General features: G+C 33.9%; 1 protein-coding gene across 1 annotated transcript; it reads right to left on the reverse strand.

Annotated features, from left to right (window-relative positions):
- Positions 1-3,753: 3,753 nt before the first annotated feature.
- Positions 3,754-15,660, reverse strand: LOC129804258 (probable chitinase 2). The gene is made up of 5 exons (XM_055851399.1): positions 14,878-15,660; positions 12,384-12,419; positions 12,187-12,315; positions 4,560-5,059; positions 3,754-4,494 (listed from the first exon to the last, which is right to left on the reverse strand). The coding sequence occupies exons 1-5, from the start codon at positions 14,987-14,989 to the stop codon at positions 3,814-3,816; spliced, it is 1,458 nt and encodes a 485-aa protein (XP_055707374.1). The 5' UTR covers positions 14,990-15,660; the 3' UTR covers positions 3,754-3,813.
- Between the last annotated feature and the right edge of the window lie 1,740 nt (positions 15,661-17,400).

Genomic DNA, 17,400 nt, shown 5'->3' on the forward strand with positions numbered 1-17,400 from the left:
AATTTTGGTTTGACATTTTTAACGAGTTGCAGATCATCTTTGTGGACGTATTCCAGGTGATGTACAAATCGGTAAGTCAGTTGTAAATCGATAAACATTGAGAACGATAAATTGAATAAAACTTTCTCAAAAAAAAATGTAAGGCAATGTTTTGCGTTATATGCATTAAGAAACTTCATTTATTAGGCAAAATTATTTCTGGTCTACGTTTCACCCATATATCACTTTTCTGCCAGTCCATCCAAATCCTTGATATTTTGGTTTTAATACAAAATTTGTAAAATTTCACGAATTTGATTCAATATAACTGAATGGCGTCCCCGAACTTCAGCTCTAAATCGAATTTGCATACACTCCGAGTTAGCTCACATTAAGAATCTCACCTACATAAGCCGGTTAGGATTATCTGTCCCTTTTTAAATAGAATTCAGCCTTATAGCATGTCCAGAATAAGATTGTACCCAAGAAAAATGTTTCAAAATCAACAACTACATAATATTTAAAAAAAAAAAGTTTTGGAAACTTTACTTCATTGTAGATTACTTACGCAGGTTTAAGACCTATGGCTTAGCCATATGGCTTAACTGCTTTAATTTTTTTTATCAATCACGATTCTTTGGAAATATTTAACTTAGGATTGGATTATTACAGATTAATGACCACAGGCTCTCAAAAAGCAATAAAAATGCTCGAAATTTAGGATTGTGAAATCTTTGGGAAGTGGGCTAAACCTCTAATCTGAAGCCGCTTTGGATACACTGCTGGTTCCTTTTACTTTAGTTTTTAATTAGCAAAATTTCACAGATTTTTCTTGATGCCTCTGATCAAGACCTTCACAATATAATCAGACAATTTTACTCCACTCTTTCTTGAAGACCTTCAAAAACTTAACAGGACAGCACCGCAAAGTCTCGCAAAGGATGTGGCAAAAAGCACAGATTACAAAACTATGACAAGTTTCCATGGTTTGGATGGCGATCTGCACATATATTGACGTCGAAACAAGGCGTTCTTCATGAACGGCACCATGAACTCGTCCATTTACATCACGGAGTGTCTCCAAAAATGCCTGTTGCCTCTTGTACAGAAGCCAGAACGTACGGGGGATGACGTACCCCTGATCTTCTGGCCAAATTTGGCAATATATCATTACTCAAAGGCAACCAAAGAATGGTACGAGAAGAATGATGTCTGCTACGTAACAGATTGGATGAACTTAAATTTAAACCACTACTTTTGTGCTTTAAAAAGAAGTTTTCTCAATATTAGGGGAAAGTGCCCAGCCCATGCTTGATATGATCCAAGCTTGATAATAAATATTTTTTTCCTACGTTAATCAATAATTGTGACTCATAGCAATATATTTTAATAGCTGGTCCTAAGACTCACATTTCCTAAAAAAAAAATAGGTTCCCAGCTCTTTTTTCCTAGTTTCAGGAAGCAAAAATCAAAAATGGGTCCAAAACCCTAATTTCGATACATTATATTTCATAAGTATTTCTTAATTAATGTCGCTGTTCAGAAAAACTACTATCATAGGCACATAGAGGGTTCATCAGTATTAATATTTATGTAAAAAACAATTTTAATTGGGGACATTGTTTTTGAGGGTGGTGACAAATTCATAAATTTTACCTGTGTCCATCCTATATTTTAAGAAGGGTCCATGAATGATAATTTAAATGTAGCAACTCTATCATTAGATGTGATTCTTTCATAATTACACCTATTGTAATCCTCCAATTTTATCGACAATTGACATAGCCTTCAACCCTGTTGCCTGAATTTAAGGGTTGCAGAGTGAAATTTTTCATGGACTCAAAGTGAAAAAAATGGTTTTCGCTAGCGCCCTAATGTCATAAAAACATGGCTTAGAAAAATTACATAAGAGTGATTTTAAAACTAATAACCAGTCTTACAAACGATTTAAGCAGATAGATTAGAGTTCCGTCTAAATATTCATGTGAATTTTTTTGTATCCGGTGTATTTTTTTCAGTGAAAATGGGCCTCCGAATTGACGAATCAATTATTATACAGGAAGGCCCCGGACCCAACTTATATAAAAATCACCACTGAATTTCTATTTTCTTCTTGAGGAAAATCTGAGGATTTCGAGGAACTATTTGAGGTGTATCTATGAACCTAATAAGTGAGACATTTTTTGTCATAGTTGAAGAATAGCTTCGGTTTGTGTGTTAATTAGAAAATAACCACAAACCTTGAAAATCATTTTACAGTATCAAGCATGGGGACTTTCCCCTACTCATATTATTAATAATAAAGTACAAAGAATAATAATATTATATGAAAACATGTTAAATTTTTTTTCTAAGTGTGTTATAATATGAAAATCGCAAAAATGAGCTATCCCTTTCTAAATTGTAAGGAGCGGTAAACTAGGACTCTTCACCAATCAAGGGACATAATATATAAGGATTTTAAAAGTCTGAAGTTTTGAAAGAAATTACGTTACCTTGTTTGACCGTATGGCTGCTGCAGGAGTTTAGGGCCACACGATTTGAGACTGTGACTTTAGGACTTTGCGGAATCCCCTATACGTCGATTAAAGTATATCATTACCAGACTCATAAATTTTTTCCCCTCCTCCCTTATTACGGGGTAACTATTTGTTTCTTGGATTAACTATTCTAAGTGATTTTTCTGTCTTTATATGAATTAGCTATCGGATCATTAATACCGTTTTTTTTTCAAGGTTTAAAATTAATCGGAATTAAAAATGGTTTTTATCAAATAATTTTCGCAAAGCTTGCGAAACGGACGGACGGACGAACGGGAACGGTTTATAGCTATCCACGTATTCGTGATCAGGAAGTGGCCAAATATATTTTGGCAAAGTTTGGAGCCAATCGGAGGACATGACATTTTGTTAGATTATCATCAGTTTCTGATTAATCCGTTGCTCGGGTAAAGCCGAGAATCGGCTTAGTTAGTGGGAAACTGTTGGGAATTTAGTCAAATCATTGTTTTAAATTATAATTACGTTAAGCCGTCTCTCGGCTTAAGCCATAAGTCTGTATAGGGCATAATTTACGACGACTTTGAGCATTCTGCAAAGCTTGAAGGCTTGCTACCCCTTTTTTTTTTAAAGCGTTACACTTTCCTGAGAAAGTCTGTCATACGGGTGTGAGTCACATTTCTCGTGGGATGAATCTAGCGTCAATTTTACAACATTATGGTGCACATCTTCCCACCCAAAACCCACTGGGAACTGTTGGCCGACGAAAAGTCACAGAAAGATGTCTTCCAATTTGACTCCTTAAGATAGCTTGAAACGTACTTGTGACTGCAGATGCATGAAATCGCATTAAATTGCACTACTACTCACCCCTTTTCCACTTCACAGACTATTAATTGCAAATATTAACTTTGCCTTTGAAATCCTCTCATCACTTTTCTCCGCAGTTGTAGCTTTCCTATTCACCCATTTGGTTCTTCAAATTATACAAATCGAATTATCATGAGGACTTTACTTCACACAAATTGCTCAAATGCATTTAATTTTGTCTCGCTTTCAGGGCAAAAATTTGTCCAATTTCTCGTCAAAGTGCTCAAGTTTCTCACAAATAAATTGACCATATTTCTCTCTTGGAGACAAAAAAACAACAACGTTATTAAAGTACCTTATTTGATATGAAAGAGTGAATTTTCTCTGAAAACTTACAAAATGAATGTAATTTGCGAAGTGGAATGTATATAAAAGGGACAAATGTGTGAGAGAAAGAAGTTCAGAGTAATTTTCCCTAAATATCGCCAATTCTTTTTTATTAAGTCTTCCCGCAAATATAAAACATCTACGAAAAGAATCCACTTGAAAAAATAGACAAAATCACGATGATGGACAAAAAGTGGGTTTGAAAGCAAACTCCTGCTGATCCTGTTGATCCATGAGGTATTTCGTTATCCTTATCATCTTCAATTGCCTTTTCCTGCTCTGCTTCGCTCTGAGCCACAATTATGGCCTCATTAATGGTCCTCAGTAGCGGGAAATTGTCATTGACGCGTCGCGGAAAGGACAATTTAACCCCAGGCTTTGGCGTGTAATCCACAAATGTGTCATTGTCCACTTTACAGTTGCCCAGGAAGTCGTCTGTGTCAATTGACCATACCATAGCTCCAGCCAACTTCAGTTTTACAGCATATCGGATTTTGTTGGCAATTGACCGGCTGCTGTCGAAGGTAACAACTTTAGTTTCACCAATTTCTGTATTTTTCTTCCGTGCAATTGCTTGATCTGTTTTAGCATCCCAGGACACTTCCCAGGCTGCCGAGGTATTTTGAACTGTAGCACAAATCTCATTGTATCCCATAAAACCACTTTCTTTCGTATAAGGACCAGGGAAGCCCTTATCATCTGTTGGATCTCCAAAGTATCCCTCACCCTGAGCTACAAAAGTCCTTCCGTAGAACGGAAGTCCAAGAACTAACTTTGATGGAGACGCTCCTCTGGCTAACAAATGGGAAATTGTAGTATCCTTCAATAAAAAAAAAACATGTCTTTTAGGAAACCTTCCCCAAACAATCTTTCCCAATTACTTACAATATCGAGGATTCCGTTATTTCTAAGTGGGGCATTTGGACCAACTTTCTTATCCCAACTTCCGGAATAATCATAACACATGATGTGCATGAAATCCAGGTAATTGGACAGAGTTTTTACATCGTAGGCTTCATCAATCATAATTTTGGAAGCTCCAATGGCTGAAGTAAGTATAAGATCATGCTTCCGCAGTTCACTCTTCAGTTCCATCACCAAGCTCACAAAATTCTCCTTATCCTCGGGCTTTCCATCTCTCTGAGTTGGATATTCCCAGTCAAGATCGAGTCCATCGAAATTGTATCGCTTGATAAAAGCCACGGCATTCTTAACAAATTTAGCCCTTCGACTGGGATCTGCAGACATTTGTGAATACTTTACAGAACCTTCATTCCATCCTCCAATGGCCAGAGTCACCTTCAAGTGAGGATTGGCCTTTTTCATACCAGTAAGTCGTTCAAAGCCACCCTTTCCGTAATTGTCTTTCAAATCCTGCCATGGATCTGTCCGCAGTAAATGAATCATAATTTATTCCACGTAAATAGTATTAAATCAGCGATTACGTGAAAAGTCAGAAGAAAGGAAGTATAAAGAGACCATCCCATTTCCACAGCAAACATTTATCTATCAGATTGTTTGATTTTATACTTCAATAATAAAGAGCAACTCTTACAAAGTAACATTCATTGTCACCTGACTTCTTTGATAATAATTTAATTAGAATTCAAGAATGTTCTGAAGACGCTTATTAATTCCTTGGGAGTGACTATCAATTAATTTGCTGATGAACTTGACATGAATATCTGTGCTAATTGTTACAGAATGAGTCTAGACTATGTTGAATTTTATCATCACTCCATTCCACTTCAATGGTGATGGATTTCAAACAAGATCAATTGAGTAGCAATTTTAACAAATACTTAGCAGGGCTCAACAGCAGGTGAGAGAGTTCTTGAGAGTTTCTTCTTGAGAATTCATTATCAATTAATAAATAATTTAACATAAGAGATATCTAGTATAGTCGAATAGTCGAAATAGAGAAGTAAGATAATACTAAAATATTTTGATTATTTTTTTGAAATATTTTTCTCCACAGAATTAATATTATATATTCATTTTGATTTTTTTTAAACTATCTCTATTAAATATCGAACGACTTATGCTTCGCACAAAGCATTTTTTTCAATGTGTTATAAATGTATGTGGTCCACTGTAATATTTTAATAAATAGTTCAATGCCTCAAAATTTCAGAAAAGAGCTATGGAAGAAATCCATAAGGAACATAGAGAAAAATTGAACTATGCGAAGCTTGAGTTGTCCGAATGTAGCGCGCTTTCCCCTACACTTTCTACATTACTAAAAAAAAGAAAACAAAAGGTAAAGCTATTATTTTGAAAATAAATATCTAAGGATTTCAAGAATAATATTGAGAATGTATGAAAAGTGTTTTTTTTACAAATCTGTTTAACGTAAATCATCATAATCATAATCATAAATAATCTTTGTATTTATTTAATTTCTTTTATTTATTTAATTATTTAATAATAATAAAAGAAGAAGTTTTCCACCGTTTTCACTCCGGAGGTTGGTCATCAACGCTAAGACAGCGGTGGCCGCATAAACTCAAAATATAAAATTATTTGAAAAGGACTCAAGTACACAATAAATAAATAAAAAAAAATAAATAAAGTGTTAACTTTTTAAGCCTTTAAGCAAAACTTCAACGAAACTTTATACCGAAAATTTAGCTGAATATTATTTTTTTAATAACTTATTTTTTAGATTATAAAAATGTACAATAAAAAATTAAATTTGGTCGAAAAAAAATTGATCAATATTCAATTTATAACTTTTAAAGGGTTGGTAAAACGTTCTAGGCTTTGTGGAATGTTAGAACTCATGACACATGAGTCACACTAGAAAAATTTATGTCCATATTGAAGAGTTTTTCCTACACAAGCATAGGAAATTTCCTTCAATATGGACATAAATTTCTTTAGTGTATGGACGCCATTAGGCACCAATATATGTCAAAAGTAGGGGAGACTGGGGTAAAACTTGTCAAAACGCATATTTAATTCTTTCACGAGCTCTGGGAAAATTTAAACGTTTTTAACTATTTTCCTCTATCTCCACTGAGAGAAATCCGAAAAAGTTAAAATAACATTCCGGAAATGTTAATTACACCCTGCAGTATTGATCCGAAATCGGTGTAAATATTATGCTTTTTAAGTGTATTATGGGTTAAAGTTACCCTTTCTCGTGTTAATTTTACCCTTAGAAAGGTGTAAAATTAACATTAGAAAATGTTGATATATTTTTACACCTAAAAAGTGTTAAAATTATGAGGAAAAAAAATTAATTGCACCCCCAGGATTGCTCAAAAATGCGTTGTGCAATTCTTTTTTTTTATTTTTGGGTTGTTCTTGAGAGGTTGCCTAGACGGACCTTTCGTCCAACGGGTTTTCAAGGTCGATGGTTAAAAAGACTCTCTATAGAGAGCGGATTTCTCAAGCAAGTTGTGCCATGTTTGAATTTGTTAAAAAGGTCTTGGAATTTTTCACAAGTTTGAACAGGTTCCAATCGGTTATGAACTGGTAATGAAACGGTTATGAGCTTATAAGTAATTTGTGTCCGTAAATCAATTTTATTACTCTTCTTAAACTAAGACCTGGCCAGTTGTCTTTTTTATATTGAGCTATTTGAAGCTAACTCATGATCTCAGATCACAGAGCTTTAACGTAAAAATTATTTCAACAGAAATCTGATATATTTATCATTCCATAGGGTCCAGCATCTTACACTATGAGCACAATTCTCACTTTTAACTTCGTGTAAACGGTTGCAAATGTAGAAAAATTACTATATGAATCTCTATGTGAATGTGAGATTTGATTTCAACTCCACAGGCTACATGCCAAGGGGTGATTACAAAAACTAAAACTTCGTGGAAATTTGAGGAATAAAAGAAGTGGCCGAAATTCTAAGCTGTCCGAAATTTAGTACACTTACCCTGTGAAAGTACTTTTGAGGGATAGCATCCAAGTAATAAGTACTTATTGAAACTTAAGTCTTATTTCTTTTTCACCTTATTATTTTTAATATGATTTCAGGCACATCAATTTTTATATAGTTTATTTTTTTAGGCTAATTTGTAACATAATCTTCAATATATCCTGTATTATCCTGAATTTAGAATTAGGCAATCTTTAATCTTGACGTTAGCTTCTTCACTGAAATCACGATTTAAACAATAATAATGATGGAACAATAATTCAAATAAAGCCTATACCATAACAGTCTTTTAGATTGAAATTCTAATTTTGACCTCAACCAAATGGTTGAAATGAAACATTTTGATCCATGCTCATCAAATATTTACATCTTTCAATTCATTGTTCGGTGCGTTTCGGATATTGGATATTAAATTTAAAAAAAGGTAAACATTTTTGGAAGCAAAAACTCCTATATGTACTTCGTGTGACTGTAAATTAACCGAGAATTTTTTGCGATTTTTGATAAAAACAAAGAAATCATATTTTCATTTATTAGAATCCGAGCGTAAAATCACTTTTGAACAACGATGAATGTAATTTAAATTTTCAGTTGGTTACCTTTGTGTAGACAATAATCAAAACAAAACATTTGAATGGCACAAAACAAATTTGGCTAGTAAAAATTAATTGTTAATTAGTCTTTTCCAGAAGAGATGTCATCAAAAAAAAAAATTACGCAAAAATTCTGGGGCGACACGATATCTTCTTTTCGATAGTATCGACTATAGATTCTTAAAAATTGAAATGATAGCAGCACTTTTTGTACCAAATTCTAATATAAATATTTATCGACAGTCATATTCCTTTAAAAATACTACTTAATGGTCTAATACTGTTCAAAACTTCGCCGTTCACTAAATCTAACAGATACAGATTTATCGATTCGATAGTCTCGAAAAGTCATCATTCCACACGTGATTTTCTTTTTGCTAAAATTTGACTAATGATTTTACAATTTTTAATTAAAATTCACATAAAGTTTGATATTTAAACAAGATATTTTTTATGTTAAAAGGACATATAGGGTAAGTGTGCCAAATTCCGGCCAGCTTGCAATTTCGGCCACATTTTTTGTTCTTCGAATATCCATAATTTTTTAGTTTTTGCATACTCTAGGGAGCATACAATGCAAAAAGTAACAAAAAATGTCGCTTCGACGAGCAAGATGATCTGAAAAAGACATTGAAAGAATTCCGGGAGGGCATGGAACTATGAGAATGAAGGTGGCCGAAATAGGGCACCAAATGTTATGTTTACATTGTTATTCCCTTTAAAAATGATTAAGAATGAATTTACAGAAAATAAAGACGATAAACTGTATACAAGGTTCCAAGAAATACTCCTTATTAAAAAGTAACAAAAAAATTCAATTTCTATTAAAAATATTACATTTCAAACTTGAGCATTTGGAGGTTGCGTGCAACTATGCCGAAATTTGGCACACTTACCCTAGTATTAGGTGAGATTCTTAACAATCTCACCTACTATAATCCTAACAAAATTTCATGTCGTCCGATCGACCTCAAATTTGGCCAAAATGTGTTTCAGCACTTCCTGATTCCGAATATATATGTGGCTAAGTTACGTTCCCGGCCGGCCGGCCGGCCGGCCGGCCGCTCTTTGGAGCTTAATAGCTCCTAAACTAAAAAAGATATCGACTTGCGGTTTTCGGCAAAGGTTATATATCGGGTGAAAATTGCAACTTGGTGCATTGACCCCCCACCCCCCACCCCTCCTTCCGCCATTTTGAAGACCCCCCTTTTTTTGTTTTCTCAATAGCTCCGCCCCTATGGCATTCAGCGGACTCAAATTTTAGTATGTTATAGCTGGGCCTTAGAGCTTTCCATCAATACCAAACTTAAGGTCCCCCGGCCCCCCTGACCCGAGCTATAAGGGTCCAAAAAAAATTTCTTAAAATGGCCATAACTCCGGTTCTAATTGTCAGAATTTAAAAAGTAAGGGCTTTTTGGAAAGCTCTCGTGAAATGCCACTTCCCCTTCTAACATCGCAAGTTCATAAAACCACCGCTAGGGGCGCTTTTTTAAAAAGAAAATTTTTAAATCTTAAAAGTTAAATAACTCAAAAATTCCATTGTGCATCGGGCTGAAAATTTAGTATGTTGTAGCCGTTGATTATACCTATCAAACAAAAAAAACCTTAAGTCGATCTAAAACCCCTGACCCGAGCTATAAGGGGTCAAAGTTCGAACATTGACCGGCCTCTATCTCCGGTTCTAATTAACATTGCGACCTAAATTTTACCTTTTTGGTTTCGTCCCGATGAGCACTTTCAGATGGAAGTTCAAAAAGTCACCACAGGTGGCGCTGTGATAGCGTCAAAATTCATCGAAATTCAAAGTCACTTTTCTCAAAAACGGCATTGTGCAAGTTAATGAAATTTTAGTATGTTGTAGTCCAGTCTAGGACGATTCCAAAATGGTGCGTATGCGCGCTGTGGTTTCAATAGAACCGGAGATATGAGGGGTCAAAGTTCACGAAATTCAAAAAATCATATCTCCGGTTCTATGTGACCGATTTTGATGAATGAGGGCTTAAACGAAAGATCTCACCAAATGCTACAACTTTCTAGAATATTTGAACTTTGTGGGACCAACACCAGGGGCGCCACAGTCAAGAAACTAATTTCAATATCACATAACCTCAATTATCTCGACTGTCGCTAAACCGATTTTGATGATTACTTCAACATAATTGTAGAGCACATTTGTCTCTACATTTCGTCTATACATCATTTTCCACTCAGACTACGCTATCACTCCGATTTTGCCGTTTAAGTGTGAAAAAATTGATTTTTCCCATAATAACGCTTTGAAATCACTCAGATGCCAATTTGACTGCCTCTACTCCACCAAGACACTTAAAATAGGGTTTTAAATGGAAAGTCCCACAAAATACAACAATTCTTTGATATAGTTGAAGTTCAACAAATGACTACTTGGGGCACTCTGGATGAAAAAACGAGTTAAGAAACAAAAAACCTCGCTTATCTTGACTTCTGAGTAATCGATGAGTTCAAGTTCTACGGCAAAATTATAGAGAACATTCTGGTCTACATTTCACCCATATTAACACTTTTCTGTCAGTTCATCCAAATCCTTGATATTTTGGTTTAAATACAAAATTTGTATAATTTCACGAATTTTATTCAAGATAACTGAATGGCGTCTCCCAACTTCAGCTCTAAATCGAATTTGCATGCACTCCGAGTTAGCTCACGTTAAGAATCTCACCTACATAAGCCGGTTAGGATTATCTGTCCCTTTAAATTGTAATCTTTTTTTTTAAATACGATAATGGCATTAAAGAAATATGGGAAAAATATGAAGCGTTTGAAGCCAGAGTATGTGCGAAGCCAAAAAAATTTTCCCTTACTGAAATGAGATTTACAATTATTTAACCACCCTGTACTAATTTGTACTAAGAAACGCTCAATTTTTTTGGATATGACAGTAGAAGCTTTGAAGTAGTGTACAGGTTTGTACTTTTAAAGGTATCAAAAACTTTAGTAAATATTACAATACCTTTCTTGCGCTAAATATATTGCTCATTGATTTTAGTACATGTATGTTCTAAATTCTCAACTGAATTCTCAGTATTTCGTATTATTTCTTAAAAACAGTTACTTAATCTTTGTGTAGAATATCTGTTAAGCAAATGACAAGTAAAAAGTAAGATTGAATTACTTCTTACTTTTTTTCTTTTTTGTCAATGTAATAGCTCCATAACTTTTCAAAGAAATGTTTTGTTATTCTAAATCTTCCAAAAATTTTACAATTGAAAATTCAGATACCTTTTCCATACCGCTACTTCTTAATACAATATTTTTTAAGTGGACCATTACCATTCATTACCGTCGAGAGAGTAAATAACGCGAATAACCAAAAGGTCTATGACTCTTTCTGTTCTTAATTTTGCGTTCATAAAATGATTTTGCTTTCGTGTTGATTGTGGCTTTTTATGATGTTTTATTTGTGTCTTTTTTTATAAAATTTTTGCAATTTGTACTATTTGCGGAATTCCAGGTGATAACTTGCATTATCAAACATTGTACGATATAAATGCAATTCTTATCGTGGTATAAATATGATGTATTATGTTGCAATGACTTTCTGCAAATTGAATTGACTTAATTTTCATTCGCTATTCAGGGTAATTTAGTAGCTCTTCATATGCAAAAAATAAATCACAGATGACACAACTTTATTTATGTCTTCTTGTAGATGGCAATGTATTTTGCAAATGCCACAGGAATTTATGCAGCTTTTTTCTGAGGTTGTAAAAAATGCTTAAAATGTTTGAGCTTCCGGGGTACTAAACAGAATAAAGAAACATGCCGTGTTTTTGAAAATTATATTGCAAAGTGAGTCAAATAGTCATAAAATGTATCAGAATTCGAGGAATATTTAAGTAGGTAAACCACAGAAGCGTGACACCCACTGAAATTTCATCAACCCCTGTTTACCATGTGGAATCCAATACTTCCTCTCTCTCTTCTTCCTCTCAGTAATCGCAGATGGTTTACAGAGAACGCAAAAAAAATCAGGAAACCTTACCAAGAGCCTTTATGCCGTCCGTGTCGGTGTCTAGTCCGGAAAAGGCATAGATTAAATGTGTGCATAAATTGGGATCAACATGGTCCATGGTGAAGGATCCAAATCCTGGTCGATAAGTTGCCCAAGTACCTTAGATTGAGAGGATTCAAATCAATTATTGAGAGCCTCTCCCCTATGAAATATCAAAATAAACTTACCTATATAACAAACTACGACTTTATCGTGCGATGGTCCTGAGAATAAAAGTGAATTTTCCAATTAGAAAAGTAAAATTATCTATATATCTAAACATGCTTTTATAGCAAAATTTGCAGTATTATTTCACGAAAGGTAACTTGCAGAACAATCAAAGCGTGAAATATTTTGTATGAAAATTATGTACACAATAAAACAACGCCAGGTGAATTATGAAAGTTGAAGGTGAGTCATTGTAAATCATACTATATGAATTTTAATTGGGATGATTAAGTTTTAATTTGAAGAATTTAGTATTACTGACACTCAAATACTTCCTCAAGCATTAAACTTTTTTTGCTTTTTAACTGCCAATAGCTTGTCAATTGGATTGATCGGCGATTTCCTTTGTAGATGGTGGATAACAATCTGATATGATTAGCATTTTGGGGAAATTTTGAGCAATTAGTGGGTTGATATGACACCCCGATATTCTTCTTTTGAAAATATATTATTGCTTTAATTTATTATGCAAGTAGGGTAAAATGAGGTAATTTGAAACTATTTACAACTTGGGACACTTAAGATTTTCTCACTGTTTCAGATGAGCAAAGAGAAAACAAAGACTGCAAAATAGAAGAAAAATACGTTTAAGAAGAAAAGGAGCAGTTTTCTTCCTTTTGAATCTCTACAAACAGTGAGAAAATCTCAAATGTCCCAAATTGTAAATGGTTCCAAATTACCTCATTTTACCCTACTTCTACTTTACTTTTACTTAAAACTTGTGATACACTGAGAAAAAAGAGGGTGCGATTAACTTTTTTTCCTCATAACTTTAACACTTTTTAGGTGTAAAAATATATCAACATTTTTAATGTTAATTTTACATCTTTTTAAGGGTAAAATTAACATGAAAAAGGGTAACTTTAACCCCTAATACACCTAAAAACGGTAATATTTACACCGATTTTAGATCAATACTGCAGGGTAAAATTAACATTTCCCCGGAATGTTATTTCAACTTTTTCGGATTTCTCTCAGTGTAGAGTTTATCAGTTGACAATTTATAAAAAAGCATAGACAATTTTAACCGATTTAGATTCAGTAGTAAACTTAAACAACTTAAGGGTTGCTTTTATCCCCGGAGGTATTTAAGTAACACCTAATTTTATAGTGTTTGTTAACATTTTCAAAATCGTTTTTTATGCAATTTTCTTAAGAAGATGGAAAGAAACTAATTTTAGATGATTTGCATTTTTTAGTACAATTGAAAGTTGATTTAACCCCTAGATGTGATTATTTTAAACAGAATTAGATTTTTTTAAAACCGTTTACAGTTGATCACTTGGTTCTCTTCCAGATTTCGTGAATAACATGAATATTTTAATGCAACAAATTACCCCCAATTATGCGTTTCATTTTCATATAGGGGAAAGTGGTCTGCCTTTGAACGAAAAATGATGTTCAAAATTTTAGATTTTTTTTCAGAGTAAACTACAACATGAGTTTTACTTTTCACTACACCAAAAAATTCTCTTGTTCCTTAAGCTTCTATGCTTACCCCATTCAGGACTCGCAAGTCCTCAGTTTTTCCTGGTGAGGAACTTAAAAATGTTATGTCGATATATTCAAAGGCAGCCTGCATGGTCTGCCTTTGAATGTGTTTGGGCAGCCTTTGAGTCTTAATTTTTCACTGAGAATATTAGGGCTGTAACATTAAGTGGCCCATAATTGATTAGCATGAACCCTAATGCACTCAATAAAACCACCACTGTAGTCAAAAGTCATTATACAACAATATTTTTTACATTTTGCTGAAGCACTGTTTTTCACTTGAAAATTTGTAATAAAACGCCATTGAAGTTGACAATTGTCAGTTTGAAACATCTCGGCCGGAGCAAGATAGCATTTTATAAGTATTTGTATAACATTCGTCAGACCAAAGTAGGAGTTCTATTCTGCTCCCGGACAGGAAGCTGTCAGATGTTTCAATGCATGGAAAGAGAGGATTCAAAAGGCACACAACATTAAGATTCAAAGGCTGCCGCAGAGCAATATTTGCAAACTTTTATCACTCACAAAATTTGTCTCATCTGAATCAAAATGTATTTGGAGAAATACCATCCAAGAATAACCTTCTATGACTCACAATAGAACATTTGTTCGAAAAATTATTTTAATTATGAAAAAACACATGAATTGTGGAACGGAATGAATTTATCAAAATTACAGTTTAGAGCTCAGTTTCGTTTTTTTGCCCTAGCACCTAGAAAATAAGAGCTAGGGTCTGCATTTTTTCATAACTTGTGAGGATTATGAATAGCTATCTAATAGTTAATAGAAAAAAATTTATGCTTTAAAGAAAAGTGAAAAAATTACAATATTCAAAGGCTGCCGCATTCAAAGGCAGACCACTTTCCCCTAAATCCTATGAAAATCTTATACGATATTTAAGTTCCATTGTGTACACGTTGTAAAAATGTGATCTTTTTTTTTGCAGCATCTGTTTAATCTTACCTGTTCCAGCAGCGATGACATTTTGCTTGGTTAGTACCATCAGCAAAAAAGCCACCAAGTGGATGATGATCACAGTGAAATGTTGATTAAGTAACATGGAGATTTTCTGCATCTTTCACTCACTTTTCATTTGAATATCTCGCAACACACAACTTTCATTCACACACGGAAATTTGCACTTTGGCCACAAAAGAAAAACGCAATTTTCTTCAAATAGTTATGGAACTGTGTCTACCTTAGGATTATGCAGTTCCCACACAAATCTCCCTCAACGGAAAAATTACAAGGTTGCTTCTCACATAACAAAAATGTTCTCGCGGGAACAGCCAACAATTGAACACCGTCAGCCTGGCGCGGACTGTTTCAAATCTGACCAACTTCTTGGTTTCTTCTGAGTCAACACGAGATCTTTTCCAGGCACTTAAACCGGTTTACCACTCCTCGAGAGAAGGCCCACCAAATGGCAAGACAGTGAGAGTGAGACAGATCTTTTAAGACGCTCTTTTTTTTCACGATCACACCGCAATCAATTAATCCAATAGAGCATACGAGCTCTTTCTTCACCTCACATTCACCAAACTCCAAACGGTTCAAGCTTCGTGGATAGTTTATTGTTCGTGAATTGTCGCGATTTTTTTTTGTTTAGGAAGAATTGTAAACTATTTTAGAATGGAAACGTACCTCGTGCTTCAACATTGCTACGCGAACTGAATGGTGGTTGTATTGCCATTTCCCACACTAGCGCTCCTCCTGACCACCTGAAAGAATAACAAGAGATGGAAGAAAGGTAAATAACGTTGTAGCAGTTCAATACAGAGAACAACAGCGGTAACAGATTCACATAAGATTTCTGTGATGGCACAAAGTTAACATGATACGTTAGTCAGTCTATTGATCAGAAATGCGTCTTGGGTTTTTTTTCACTTGGATATGTCTTAAGGATAGATACTTCGTTCATTTAAAAAAAACTGCAGCGGTCACAATCGGTGATGTATCGGGAAAGTAAAGGTAATACCTCTATTTAAAAAATACTGTTTTTCGCATTTTTTCAGTCTTTTGACCCATATATAAAATTCAAATGGTAAGAGATATCGACTTACAGTCTTCGTTGATCTTCCTAAAATGATATAATCTTAAAGCTAATCTATTTCTTTTCCCCCTCTCTTTTCATGCGTTCCCAATCCCCTAAAACACGTCAAGAATGAGATTTTTTCTAGATTTGTTCAAAATTGGCCCTGGTGATCTCGTTCATTTTTGGATAAATTTTGGAGGTAGTTCAGCTGAACATTGACATCGATACCTAACGTCAGAAAAATCGCCATATTGAATTATTCAAAGTCAAAGTTCACCCACCCTGGAGGCCCTAATTTTTTAAGATTAATAATTTCTTTTTAATTTATAATAGGTTGAAGATCTGCCAATCATTATTCTTCTAAAGGTCTTTTTGACAAGTTACTTTATTATATACAGTGGTGGCCAATAAAATAGAATCACTCCTTAAAACTTGAGTTTTTTTTTATTTTGATAACTTTTTTTAATATGTTTAAAAAAATATAATTTAGAAATGTTAAAGTAATTGCCTTACGTCGAGAAAGTGCAGTACCGGCCGCAAAAAGTCTGTATTTTTTAATCAGAATACGTAAAAAAGATGTGTTCTAACAAGAAAGTTCTACATTTTCTCCAATTTCTCATACTTTCATTTATCCAAACTTGGAAAATTAATTGTCAAGACACTAAATAATTACTGACATTACACTAAATATTTTTGAAATAGGGTGGAATCACCAGTTCTCGCCAGTGCCCCACTTCTCGCCACTTACATTAAAATCGCTATTTTTCGCAATTTATGAAATAAATGAGTCGCAATTTTTTTGTATTGTTTCTGCTTTTACGCATAGAATCGAAAAATAATAATTATTCGTTTCGGATTCATGATTTTGATCACTTTTTAGAGCAATATTTTAAGCAAGTGCATCGAATCCAACATCTCTTACCAAATGTACTAAGTGTCGTCAAATTTTCATCAGGCCAAAAATACCTATTTGGGTAAATAATTTGTCTATTGAATATTTAATTGCACTTGTGGAATACATAAAATTTGTATTTAGTCAATTAATATTTCATTTTATATTATTTTTATATAAAAATGAGGCATGGCGAAAAGTGGTAATATTCTGGAATTGATTTTACCACCTGTCGCCATATCTTTTCAATAGGCGACGCTAACTTCACTTCGTACATTCTCAGTTGTCAAATCTGCATTGTTTACTTTCTGCAAAAGCCCCATAATTTGATTTCTCAAATAAAAGTGAAGAAAAATCATTTAAAGAGAGTAATAATAAAGTGATCACAAGGAAAGAGAAATGGTGAATGTATTCTTTTTATAGCATTGCCTAAAATAACCGAGTGTGGTTCTTTTCAAGTGGGTGGCGAGAAGTGGTTACAAATTTTACAAAACTGGCGAAAAGTGGTAAAAAGTGGCGACGAAATGGTTATTTTTGCATTATTAATAAAAATCAGTTT

This window comes from Phlebotomus papatasi, chromosome 2 (assembly GCF_024763615.1).
Source record: "Phlebotomus papatasi isolate M1 chromosome 2, Ppap_2.1, whole genome shotgun sequence".
In the NCBI taxonomy this organism is placed as follows: Eukaryota; Metazoa; Arthropoda; class Insecta; order Diptera; family Psychodidae; genus Phlebotomus; species Phlebotomus papatasi.